The 13,974-nt window shown below is 46.2% G+C and overlaps 1 protein-coding gene across 4 annotated transcripts in view; it reads left to right on the plus strand.

Moving 5' to 3' along the window:
- The window catches only part of ccdc197 (coiled-coil domain containing 197), a 30,282-nt gene extending 17,059 nt beyond the window's left edge, over nucleotides 1–13,223 (plus strand). For all 4 annotated transcript variants that reach the window (XM_008110242.3, XM_008110291.2, XM_062968422.1 and 1 more), the window contains exons 8-9: nucleotides 397–513; nucleotides 11,146–13,223. In XM_008110242.3, the coding sequence (XP_008108449.2) occupies nucleotides 397–513; nucleotides 11,146–11,298 (270 nt within the window). In that variant the 3' untranslated portion in view covers nucleotides 11,299–13,223. The remainder of the gene's footprint in view (nucleotides 1–396; nucleotides 514–11,145) is intronic.
- The last annotated feature ends 751 nt before the right edge of the window (nucleotides 13,224–13,974 follow it).

Raw genomic sequence — 13,974 nt, forward strand, 5'->3', positions numbered from 1 at the left:
GATGGGATCAAGAGCAGGGCCACCCCAGAAGATCTTAACCTCCAAGGTGGTTCATAGAAGGAAATACATTTGGACAAGTAAGCTGGGCCAGAACCGTTTAGGGTTTTATCGGCCAAAACCAGCACTTCGAATTGTGTTGGTAGCAAATTGGCGGCTAGTGGAGCTGGCGTAACGGGGATTGTGCGCTCCCTGTACTCTGCTCCAGTGAGCAATCTGGCTGCCACCTGTTGGACTACTTGAAGCTTCCGAACAATCTTCAAAGGCAGCCCCATGAAGAGCGCATTACAGTAGTCTATACTGGCTGTAACAAGAGCATTGGTCAACACGGCCAAGTCTGGCTTCTCAAGCTACAGGTGCAGATGGTGCACAAGTTTTAATGTATTCACTTCTTTACAGAGCAAATTGTTGACCAGCATGTTGATGGCCATCTCTGAACTCGCAGAGCAGTGCTACTTGAGGACTTATGGTCCATTCAAGGAAATGACCTTGCACTCCAAGCTGAACATGATCCAAGTAAGAAAGAGTATTAATATAATTGGTGCTATTAAAATCTAATAATTTGAAAGACCTCTCAAATTAAGAGGTTATTGCTGGATTGAATCCAGTGGAGTCATTTCAATAACTCAAAGTGTCAAAGACAGAACGCCACAAGGTCAAAGATAACAGAGTTTATTGGAATTACAGAACTCAAAATGCCCGTAAAAGACAAGGGCTAGGCAAACACTGGCCTTAAAAGTAAAAAGAGGCAAGAAAAACATTCAAAAGATAAACCGGATTAAACCAGAGTTTAATCCGGGCAAAATCAAAACAGCTTGCTTCAGCCTGGGGATAAACAAAACAGAAGCTGGTGAACAAAGAGTTCAAAGGAATGCAACTAATTGGCAGCAGATACTTCTCTGCTGCCAAAAGCTATGTTTGAGTAACTTTAAAGGTTACTCCTCCACACAGCAGGCAGATTCCCGATACAACACAGCAGGCGAGGGCTTAAGCAGTCAGTGAGGTCCCAATCTGTTCCGAAGGTCGTAAGGTAGATGCAGACGTTTGTAGTTCACCAGGTCCAACACAGGTAGGAGAATCCGAGGCCGTAGTCAAGAAGTCCGTATGTCCAGTACAAGCAGATGGCGTCCGTCAAGAAGACGACGGAAGGTCAAAGCTATTAAGATTAAGCAGAGGTTGCACAAACAAACCCCACACAATTCCTCCCGCCGTCTGAGCCCAATGTCCAGGATAACTTACGTAGTCAGCAAACGAATCACACCCGTCTTCAGGAAACTTCCCACACAGATCCCAAGCGTTCGTCCAGATTACCTTGCCCAACGCAATTTGCTATTGCTCCCAAACCCCATTTTATGCCAGTTACAAGTCCTCATCACTATCAGCTGCCCTCCTTAGCCCGGGCGTTTCCTCATCACTTTCCTCATCAGAGCTGGAACACCTCTGACTACGCCCCACAGCATCCCCAGCTGTGGATCCCGTCCCATCCCTCCAGCCTGCCCATGGGTCTAATCCTGAAGGTCCCCAATCGCCTCCCATACTGTCATTGCCAGTGGCACCCAAATCCTCCCTTACACGAGTCCATTCCATGTCATCCTCTTCCGAGCTAACCATCTCTTCCTCCATTCTCTCAGTAAACCCTGCAAAAGAATCCTCGTCAGATGGTTCTGCAAAGATATCTCGCAGCCGCTTTCTTTCTCGCTCCTCGAGAGTATCTGACTCTCGAGGAGTCTTACGCCCACGTCTCCCAGTAGCAGAGCCATGAGGCTCAATCATAACACTAAGCTTCTGCTAGTTGCAGGCACTATTCTTTTATCCTTGTGCAAAGACAGGTTCCAACCATTTGATTCAGTTTTAAGCAGTTGCAAAGTTAGACAAGTCATTTCAAAAGCAGATGTACAACTTGGTGCTTGCATGGTATTTGTACTTGTGCAACAAGCAGGGCCGGTCGGAGAAAAATTTAAATATTAAGCGGGGGTGCTGAAAAGCGCCCCCCGCCAGCCCTGCCTCCTGCGCCCTGGCCCCGCCTCCCATGCTATTCGCCCTGGCCCCGCCTCCCACACAGCGTGGGAGGCGCGGCCAGGGTTGGAAAGAGGGAGGCTTCGCCGCCCGGGGAGGGAAGGAGGGGATCCCTCCTCCCCTCCCCGGGCGGCGAAAGAGAGAGGCTTCGCTGCCCGGGGAGGGTAGGATGGGATCCCTCCTCCCCTTCCCAGGCGGCGAAAGAGGGAGCCACAAGGCCAGAGCGCACTGGTCGGGCGGCGGGGCACCGTCAGAGCGGTGCCCCGCCTCCCGCCCAGCCTGACGGTGCCCCCCAGGACCTGCGCCCGAGGCGGCGGCGTCACGTGGCCTCTATGGTGGGGCCGGCCCTGGCAACAAGTATTGGAATGCCATCAACACTTTTTGTTTATCTTCCAGCCTTAGGGTGCATTTGCACTGCACAGTTAATGCAATTTGACTCCACTTTAACTGCCATGGCTCAATGCTTTGAAATCATTGGAGTTGTGGTTTGATGAGAAGTCTGCACTTTTTTGACAGAGAAGGCAAAATACTTTGTAAAAGTACGGTTCCCAAGATTCCATGACATTCAGAAATGCCAGTTAAAGTGATGTTAAGCTACATTAATTCTATAGTGTAGAAGCACCCAACACTATTAATCAAGATAAGTTTTGAGTGTGATTTTCCTGTCTATAGGCAACCTATCTAAATACTATATGCAGATAAACATAGTGTTGCACCCCAGGGCAGCGTGAGCACTGGAAATCAGACAGAGACCAATAAACATATAATATCTTTATTAAAACAATTATAAATCCAGGAATGAATAGGTGGAAAGGTTGAGCAGATGATAGTCCTTTATGAAAAGGTATGAATTAATCCAAAGAACTGAAGGGAAATGTCAAATATTATTGTCCAAAGTCCAGAAACCGAAACACGCTCAAAACTGTTGGAAAGTTCTTGAGCGGGGAAAAACAAGGAAGCAAGACTGAATAACAAAGTCCAAAGTCACTAGGAAGTCTTTGATATCAAGGCAGGAATGTGATGAAGCTGATGCAAAACTTGGAACTGGAACAAGGCAAGGAAGTAGACTTAATCCGGGTCTACTCGGGAGTCGTGGCTCAGCTTGGCCGCCAGGATCTGGAAACTTGGCTTGGAAGAAACAGGAGCTAGAGTCGGTGAATGTGATGACCCATGGGCCTTGTAGTCCTGCTCAGGACATTGTAATCCCTGATGAAGAAGAAAACTTGGGTTTTTTACCTTCCCAGTCAGAATTGGAATCTTCTCAGCCAGATCTTTCCCAGGCAGATCTGGGAACCTTGCACCTGCAAGAAAGTTGTGTCCCAGAAGTATGTCAAACAAACCCAGAGCCCACATCTCCCGTGTTCTTGCACCGTGAGTTTTGTAAACAACAGAGGGGTTTGGAAGCAGCTTCGCGCAGGAGTGCTAGAATTGCAGCTAAGAATGTAGCCAATTAAGACTGCTTTCCGTGAGAATCTTTAGGGAGTCAAACATCTGGTCCCAGAATTTAGCTTTCGTTTCTGGTTCCCAGAGAACTGCTTCGGCGAGAAAGTTAGACTCTATATAGGTGTTTTACCCGCGTAGTAACTTCGCGGAGTCAATTCGTCAGCCTCCGGAGCGAGTTGTGTCTGGACAGCGCGCTCCGTTTCAAGCCTCGTTCCTGCTCAAGCCTTGCCCTGCTTTCCAGCCTTCGCTCCAGTTTCCAGCCTTTGTTTACCTACGGACCTTGCTTGTTTTCCAGGACTATACCTTGCCTTGTATCACGGATTTTACCAAGTTATTCCACGGACCTTGTTCTTGTTCCTTGTTACCTTGTTCCACGTTTAAGCCTTGCTTCAAGTATCAAGTTATTTCCTAGCCTTGCTCAAGTTTATGGACTAAAGGATCTTGTCATCTCCCCTCACTTTGCCTGGCAAAGTGAGTGTTTCGGTTATTGGATTACAACTTTGGAACATAATATTTCATATTGGACATTGCTTTTTTGGACTAATTTTGACCTTTCCTGAAAGGTCTGCTTCTGAACTAACTTTTACATTTATTTTTATTAATCTTATATATTTCCTTAATAAAGATATTAGATAGAATCTGGCCTCTGCGTATGGTTATTGGTGCTCTGTAGCCTGGGTCGTGACAGTTTGACTCCGCCACCCTAAGCACCAATTAACCTCGGCCAGAATGTCTACCGGAACCGTACCTGGGCCGAGCGGCCAGCCGATTACCTACACCATCGACAAGGATGAGGTGGATCGAATCCGTGATAAGCTCAATGCCCAGGATGGAGAAATAAAAGGTTTGAAGGAACGCGGAATCCGTCTACCGGCCATGGCGTTGCCAACCAAGTTTACTGGAGAAGCTTCTAAGGTTCATGTTTTCCGTCGCCAATGCCAAGCTTATCTAGAGGCCCGTGCTGCCGAATTTCCCCAAGAAGACATCAAGGTGGCATGGGTTTACAGTCTTCTAGACGGGCCAGCGGCCAACTGGGCGACGGCACTGTTCGACCAAGCCTCTCCACACCTAAGATCCGCGCAACGCTTCTTGGACCACCTTAAAGAGACTTGGGGAATCGAGGACAATTTGGAGGCAGCCGGTCACAAACTCCGTCGCCTCTTCCAAGGAGACAGACCTATGTCTCAGTACATAGCCGAGTTCCGAGTGCTGGCCCACAACACCGGCTGGAATGATGTAGCCCTCAGAGGACAATTCCGGGAGGGTCTCAACATCGAAATGCTGGAGGAAATCTCCAAGGTGGATCCTCCCCAGACCCTCGAAGCACTCATTGATCAATGTTTACGGGCTGAAGTCATGATTGCCAACAGGAAACAGTGGGTTTGAGGCCAGAGCGGTAGAGCTGGGGCAAAACCCCCCGCTCCCGCCAGCGTTCAGCCACGTCCAGTGTGGAGACCCCCACCACCAACCCCATACCCCAGAGGAAGCGAGGAGGTGCCGATGCAGTTGGGCAACGTGCGTCCCAGATTAGATGCCGCCGAGAAGGCCCGTCGTCAACGCTTAAACCTCTGTTGGTACTGCGGGAACGGGGGCCACTTCGCCAGAGAGTGCCCAGCCAAAGGGAAGCCCGCCGCCCGTCTTGCGGCGGCGTCCTCCACGGAGACGAAGGCGTCTGAGCCGGCTGGCACACAGCCGGCGGGGGAAGCCAACGACCGGGCGTAGAGAGGCTCGCCAACCCGGTCAAAAAACCCGTTCAAGAGCCGCCAACCGGGGTCCTGTTCCTTCTCGTGGTCACCTTATGGTCAGCAAAAAGGGGACCCGTCATGATCCACGCCATGATAGACTCCGGAGCCACCAACAATTTCATTGATAGAGAGTATGCCGACTCTCTGGGATTACAATATCATGATTTCAAGAATGCCCGTGTGGTGCAAGCCATAGACGGCCGCCCCCTCAAGACGGGCCCCGTAAGTCAGTGGTCGGAACCCACCAGGATGTGGATAAGGGAACATATGGAAGAGATTTCCTTCTTTGTTACCGAGGTTCCCCATTTCCCTGTGATTTTGGGAATTCCATGGCTGACTCTCCACGACCCAAGCATCTCCTGGTCCAACAGAGAACTGCAGTTTGCTTCACAGTACTGCCAAAACCATTGCCTTGTAGCCAAGGTCTGCCATGCCACAGACACCGAGCCCATTATCACCCTGCCCAAGAAGTACTCCGAGTATTGGGATGTATTCAATGAAAAGGAAGCCGAGAAATTACCCCCACATAGACCTTATGACTGTGCCATTGACCTGGTGGAGGGGGCCCCGATCCCGCGAGGGCACCTATACTCCCTGACTGAACCAGAGCAAGAAGCTCTCAGGGAATTCATAGAGACAAACCTTCGTAAGGGATTCATTAGACCCTCTCAATCCCCAGCCGCCTCCCCAGTGATGTTTGTGAAGAAGAAGTCAGGGGAACTACGCTTGGTGGTGGACTACAGAGCATTGAACAATATCACCAAGCAGAACAGCTATCCCCTACCCTTAATCTCGGATCTACTGGATCGGCTTCGAGGAGCCAAGGTTTACACCAAGCTGGATCTTCGGGGGGCTTACAACTTAGTTCGCATCAGAGAAGGGGACGAGTGGAAGACCGCCTTCCAGACCAAATTCGGATTATTCGAGTCCCGAGTTATGAATTTTGGATTATGCGGAGCTCCCGCAACGTTCCAGCATTTTGTCAATGACATTTTTCAGGACTATCTAGATAGGTTCTTGATAATCTACCTGGACGATTTTTTGGTGTTTTCTAGATCACAATCAGAACATGAGAACCACGTCAAAATGGTGTTACAACGATTGCGGGATCATGGACTTTATGCCAAGTTGGAAAAATGCGCTTTTGATCTACAAGAGGTAGATTTCCTTGGTTACCGTATCTCGCCTCTAGGGCTCTCCATGGATCCAGCCAAGGTTTCAGCAGTATTGGAATGGCGGGCGCCAACTAACAAGAAAGAGGTGCAGCGTTTCTTGGGGTTCGCGAACTATTACCGCAAGTTCATTCCAGATTTTGCCCGCTGGTCTGACCCAATCACTAGCTGCATCCGTGGAAAACAGCCCTTCCGCTGGACTGATCAAGCAGAGAAAGGGTTCCAGCAACTAAAGAAATTATTCACGTCCCAGCCAATTCTACAGCACCCAGATCCTGGAACCCCTTTTGTTGTGCAAGCGGACGCCTCTGATGTGGCAATTGGGGCTGTACTCTTACAACCGGTGGGAGACCACCTTCATCCCTGTGCCTTTTACTCCCGTCAACTAACCACACCAGAGAGAAATTACACCATTTGGGAAAAGGAACTACTGGCCATAAAGGCAGCTTTTGAAACTTGGAGACATTGGCTAGAAGGGGCCAAATTTCCCATTGAAGTCCACACTGATCATCGAAATCTAGAACATCTAAGAACTGCCCGCAAACTAAATCAGAGGCAGCAACGTTGGGCTTTGTTCTTTGAACGTTTTAACTTCCAGATTCATTATGTGACCCCAGCCCAAACCAAGCAAGCAGACGCCCTGTCACGTAAACCGGAATACGCTGCAGGACGCAAGGAGACCTTTGAATCCCAATTACTACAACCCGAGAACTTTGCCACGCTCACAGTGGGGAACACCAAATCCACTCCCATTGGTTCAACTTCCTCTACTCCAGGACCCATCTGTGCTCAAGAAATCAGGGCTAGTCAGCAAGCAGATGCCTGGGCGCAGGACCAACTTCGCCAAGGTCTGCATTTTCCCTTTTCGCTTAAAGATGGACTGCTATGCTATAGAAATCATGTTTATATCCCACCCGGACCGGGCAGGGAGAAAGCGCTACGTCTGTGTCACGACTGCAAACCAGCAGGGCATTTCGGACTATTTAAAACCATGCATCTGATCCTAAGGGATTTTTGGTGGCCCAAGATCCGCAAGGATGTGGAAAAATATGTCAACACCTGCCCAGTATGCCAGCGCTCCAAGATAAGAAGGGAGAAGCCCTCAGGGCTTCTGCATCCCCTTCCTACCCCATCTCGGCCATGGGAAATAATTTCTGCGGATTTCATCACTGACCTACCACCTTCCTGTGGATTCACCACGATCCTAGTGGTGGTGGACCTTTTCACCAAGTTAGCCCATTTCATTCCCTGTGAAGGTCTTCCCACGGCCAAAGAGACTGCAGATCTATTCCTTCAACATGTTTTCAGACTACATGGATTGCCCAAGAGTTTAGTCACAGACCGTGGATCTCAATTCACCTCTCGTTTTTGGAAGGCACTACAAAAACTATTGGGCATAGACTCTCGCTTATCTTCAGCTCATCATCCCCAAACAGATGGGCAAACGGAGCGCACCAATGCCACTTTGGAGCAGTATCTTCGCTGTTATGTAAACTACCAACAGGACAATTGGGCTTCTCTGTTACCACTGTCAGAGTTTGCCTATAACAATGGAGTTCAAGCTTCTACAAAAGAAACGCCGTTCTTTGCAAACTACGGCTTCCATCCACGTTTCTTTCCCCCTGTCATTGAAACTTCAGAAGTTCCCGCAGCAGAGGATTGGCTGCAGGAACTCACAGCGGTACAACAACTTTTGCTCCAGCAACTAGACCAAGCCAAGGAGGACTATAAACGCCACGCTGACAAACATCGCCAGCCGGGCCCCGAAATCAAGGTAGGAGATCGGGTTTTTCTGTCCACTCGCTTTCTGCCCTCCCACCGCCCTTGCCGGAAGTTAGATGCCCGTTTCATTGGCCCCTATCCAGTGGTGGCGCAATTAAACCCCGTGACTTTCAAACTCCAACTTCCGCGTTCAATGCGCATCCACCCAGTGTTTCACCGTTCCCTGCTCCTTCCGGCGGATGGTGTGCGTCCTGATACAGACCAACCGGCCCCCCCTCCTGTTTTGATGAATGGGGAGGAGGAGTTCGAGGTTGAGGACATTTTGGATTCTCGCTTTCACCGCCGCCGCCTACAATATCTCATTGACTGGGTGGGTTTTGGCCCTGAGGAACGCTCTTGGGAAGACGCCTCCACAGTCCATGCTCCTGATCTAACCCGTCGCTTTCATCAGACCTATCCCGCCAAGCCGCGACCTCGCGCCTCGGGGAGAGGGCCCCAGTTTGGGAGGGGCCTTGAGGAGGGGGATAGTGTGATGACCCATGGGCCTTGTAGTCCTGCTCAGGACATTGTAATCCCTGATGAAGAAGAAAACTTGGGTTTTTTACCTTCCCAGTCAGAATTGGAATCTTCTCAGCCAGATCTTTCCCAGGCAGATCTGGGAACCTTGCACCTGCAAGAAAGTTGTGTCCCAGAAGTATGTCAAACAAACCCAGAGCCCACATCTCCCGTGTTCTTGCGCCGTGAGTTTTGTAAACAACAGAGGGGTTTGGAAGCAGCTTCGCGCAGGAGTGCTAGAATTGCAGCTAAGAATGTAGCCAATTAAGACTGCTTTCCGTGAGAATCTTTAGGGAGTCAAACATCTGGTCCCAGAATTTAGCTTTCGTTTCTGGTTCCCAGAGAACTGCTTCGGCGAGAAAGTTAGACTCTATATAGGTGTTTTACCCGCGTAGTAACTTCGCGGAGTCAATTCGTCAGCCTCCGGAGCGAGTTGTGTCTGGACAGCGCGCTCCGTTTCAAGCCTCGTTCCTGCTCAAGCCTTGCCCTGCTTTCCAGCCTTCGCTCCAGTTTCCAGCCTTTGTTTACCTACGGACCTTGCTTGTTTTCCAGGACTATACCTTGCCTTGTATCACGGATTTTACCAAGTTATTCCACGGACCTTGTTCTTGTTCCTTGTTACCTTGTTCCACGTTTAAGCCTTGCTTCAAGTATCAAGTTATTTCCTAGCCTTGCTCAAGTTTATGGACTAAAGGATCTTGTCATCTCCCCTCACTTTGCCTGGCAAAGTGAGTGTTTCGGTTATTGGATTACAACTTTGGAACATAATATTTCATATTGGACATTGCTTTTTTGGACTAATTTTGACCTTTCCTGAAAGGTCTGCTTCTGAACTAACTTTTACATTTATTTTTATTAATCTTATATATTTCCTTAATAAAGATATTAGATAGAATCTGGCCTCTGCGTATGGTTATTGGTGCTCTGTAGCCTGGGTCGTGACAGTGAACCTTTCTCAGGAAATAGCAAAGTTGACACCGCGAAGTGTCCACAGTGCAAAACACTTTTATGGAACTTAGATTGATCACAAACAAGGAAAACCAAACTCCCGAAAGGTTCCCAAGGGAAAACCTTCTATCCATTATCCCCTCGAGATGCCAAGCGGTTACTCCTGTGGAGTTCTTGTTTCTCAGATCTCTGGCGATGCAGAAACTCTTCTGTTGAAGGACACATTCTCTGGGGAACTAAGAACATCTAGTTCCACCATGGGAGTAATATTTTCACTTTCTCTCCCAATTAAGGACCATCCGAGCTATCAACAGCCGGCAGCTGTAATTGGAAAGAGCTCTGTGGACTAGGTAAAAAATCAGAATAAGCTTCATCCTGGTCATAGTTCATTTCTGGATCAGGTTCAGAAGCCAAAGGTGACTGGGGTATGACACATAGGAAGAGTATCTCCTTCCTTGGAGGCTTTTAAGCAGAGGCTGGATGGCCATCTGTCAGGGGTGCTTTGAATGTCATTTTCATGCTTCTTGGCAGGGGGTTGGCCTGGATGGCCTGTGAGGTCTCTTCCAACTCTATGATTCTATGACCCAGTCATATATTTTTGTTAGCTTCTAAGGTGCTGGTGAAGACAGAACATTTTGTCAGGTAAACTATGATGTTGTAATTCAGCACAACACCCTTTTGGTTTCTTAGCTTTAACATACCACTCCACATGAACTACAACTCCTAGAATTCAAAAACAGCCCTCCAACCCACCAGTATTCAGTGTTGGCCATGTAGGTAGTGTGCCAAATTTGGTGCAGATCCATTGTGGGCTGGGTTCAGAGTGCTCTTTGATTGTAGGTTAACTATAAATCCCAGCAAAATCAATCCTCCCCAACTCCACCAGTATTCAAATTTCTGTGTATCACATATTCATGCCAAATTTGGTCCAGATCCATTGTTGTTTGGGTTCACAGTGCTCTCAGGATGTAGGTGAACTACACCTCCCCTAAATCACTGTCAATTCCTCCTAAATCCCTCCAGTATTTTCTGTTGATCATGCGGGTTTCTGTGTGGGAAGTTTGGCTCAATTCTTTCATTGGTGGTGTTCAAAATGCTCTTTGATTGTAAGTGAACTATAGATCTCACCAACTGCAATTGTAGGTTAGCTATAAATCCCAGCAACTACAACTCCCAAATGACAAAATCAACCCCACCCAAGCCAAATTTGGGTGTATCGGGTATTTGTGCGAAATTTGGTCTAGTGAATGAAAATGCATTATCCATATTAGATATTTACATTACAATTCATAACAGTAGCAAAATTATAATTATGAAGTAGCAATGAAAATAATTTTATGTTTTGGCGTCACCACAACTTGAGGAACTGTATTAAACAGTTGTTGCTGAGAACCACTGGCTTAAGGGAATTGTAGTATATATCACTTGGAGATACTAATTTGAGGAAGACTGTTGTGGAACCAAAACCCGGATTGCATTCTATGGACAAACATGCTATTACCTTAAACTAAACTCTGTTAAAAATTGTTTTCTTTCTCTGTGGCCAGGAATTCATTTTGGAGAAAAAACGGATGAAAGAGGAACTGATGCCATTAATCAGACGTGGAAAGTCATCCATTACTCTTTTAAAGGAACAATGCCAAAGAAGAATAAGCATTCAAAAACAGCCAAGTTTTTTAATGGAAGGAGACATGGCATAAATGATGGGCATTTCTTTCAAATTATCAGACATTGGGGGGGGGGGGGCACTGAATGGAGTAGAGGGATTTCTTTCCTGTATTGTGTAAGTCTCCACAGATGGACATCAATACAGTGCCAGAAATGCTTTTGTGGGTGGAAAAGGGGGTCTTTCTGGCTGGATTTGTTTTTGCAAATATGGCTGAATTCTACAACTTTCATGCTATTTTCGTTTGTTCACTATGTCTAGAAAGCATTGATGATGCTATTTCATGCATTTCCCCCCTTTTAATGTACTATTTCCTTCTACAACCATTTGGACACACAAGTGGGCAGATAACAGATTGTGGCTGTTACACCATTTCACAACTATGAATGTCTCATGCTCTGTCTGTGAGCATAATTAGCACCTTTCACACATCTGTCATTTTTGTAACAGTAAGCAAATGTGTTCACCACATGGTCACATTTTGTGAGTTGTTGTTTGGATCTGGGGTTTCTCCACTATGTTGTATACAGTTTTTAATTCATGCCACTATGATGTTTGCAAGAAAATGTTTATTATCCTAGGCTATTTTGTGTGTGCATGCACTTATGCACATATTCAAATAGGAGTAGGGTTGGATGAGAAACCTGTAAAGTATCAGAGCATTATGAGAAAATCTGAAATGATGGTACTGCTTGATTGAAGAAGGATGGTTCTACACAGACATTATCATTCAGTTTGAAGCTGGTCAGATGATAAGGTGTCCATAAAATGTACACCCCAATGCACACTGGAGCACATATTAAGCCAAAAACAGCGTAATAAAAAAAAACCTCACTCAAAATTCCAGAATAAGCCAGTAAATCCACTGCAGCTGATCAGAGTCTATGCTAAGCATGGCTTGAATCCAAGACTTAAAAATACAGAGTGCTTATCACAGGCATGAGCAAACTTCAGCCCTCCAGGTGTTTGGACTTCAAGTCCCACAATTCCTAACAGCCTGCCGGCTATTAGGAATTGTGAAAATTGAAGCTCAAAACACCTGGAGGGCTGAAGTTTGTCCATGCATGGCTTATCAGGACACCACTGATGCTGAATCATTTTAAAAACAAAAAAATGCAGCTGGCCAGAAGGTAAACAAGTTTTCCCTCAAGAGAGGAAACCGCTTCATTCCCATCGGAATGGTCACTATCCACCCCCTTGTTCCCATTTTCTGTGTCCTGCCATAGTCTTTTGCTGATATGCATCTCCTGAGCAGACATGATAAGAAAAATAAAAACATTCCTGGGTGTGGTTCTGATCCACAACCAGCGGATACTCTGGCCACCATCCCAGCCTCGAACCGGTTCCTGGGGTGATTGTGTAGTCACTCCGCAGTAGAATCAATTTGGTTTAATCCACTTTCTAACTTGATCTTAGTGTAGAACCACCCTAACACTTATGGACTTCCCCACCATAGATTTTTCAATTTGAACTGAAGCAACAGAGCATATCACATACCACTAGTAAACAAGACATCCTACAAACAACATCTCTCTTACATGCATCCTCAGCCTCCTTCCACTTGCAATATTGGGATCATAGTTGGCATAATGCCCTAGTTTTATTGCTCCTTGGAGATTTTTCATGGATTCCTCAATTGGGAATTAGAATATATTGGGTGATTTGAGGAAACCAGAATTCCCAGGAGTTCTCAAGAAAACATATGTACATTCATTCTGTTTTTGTTTTTCTGCTTTAAAAATATTAATAAGCTGCTGAAATTCATTTAGCCACTTGCGCCTTCTTAAGTGGACTTTTGTTTGTATTATATTTTGTGCTGTGTTGGATTAGAATTGCTATGCTGAGTAGATTCTGCTGGCACATTTTCTTTTCTTGTATTGTAATACAACTGGATTGTACATTGTTTGTAACTGTAGAGAATTCTCCTTTGAGATGTTTTAATAAATAAGTTAAAAACTATCTTGGGCTCTGATCTAGAAATAATCTTAATAAATTAATGAAGTGAAAAAAAATCTTTTCCCACCATCTGCCATTAAATGTAATTAATTGAACTATACCTTTCAGCATAGGTTTTTTCCCCCCATATGAGTGTACAGACCTGGAGCTCAAGTCTCATTTCTTGGAATGCGTTACTCGGAGCTTCAAAACCCTTCACCACAATGTTTAGATAATGTTTAGGTAATGTTTAGATTGTGCTCAATACACAGCATGGTTACCAATGGATACAAAACTTTTTTTAAAAAAATAGCAGCATTGGCTTTTATTACATCCCAAAAGTAATATGTATAAGTAATGAGACATTACTTTGCAACATGCATTTTATCCAAGATATAGAATGACAGGTGCATTGCTACCTGAATGCTTCATTGCAACCATTAATGACTGCTTAGAAGTAACTCCAACTGAGTTCAATGAGATTTATTCTTAGAAATTGTGTGACTGTACAGCACTTTCAGGAAGCAAATAGCATCTGGTTGAGGTTTGGGGAAGAAAACATGAGGAAAGTGACTGATTTGGATTAGGGGGCTGGACTGGATGGCTTTTGTGATCTCTTTCAGCGCTATGATTCTTTGATTCAAAGAGACACATTACAGGATACTAAAAAGCTAGCCTATTATTTATTACAAAGCCCAATCTGTTTTGACCTGTGATGCCTTAGGTGTTCTTCTGCGGACAATCCAGCGGGCCTTTGATATCCTCGGTGGTTTGA

Source organism: Anolis carolinensis, chromosome 1 (assembly GCF_035594765.1).
Source record: "Anolis carolinensis isolate JA03-04 chromosome 1, rAnoCar3.1.pri, whole genome shotgun sequence".
NCBI lineage: Eukaryota > Metazoa > Chordata > Lepidosauria > Squamata > Dactyloidae > Anolis > Anolis carolinensis.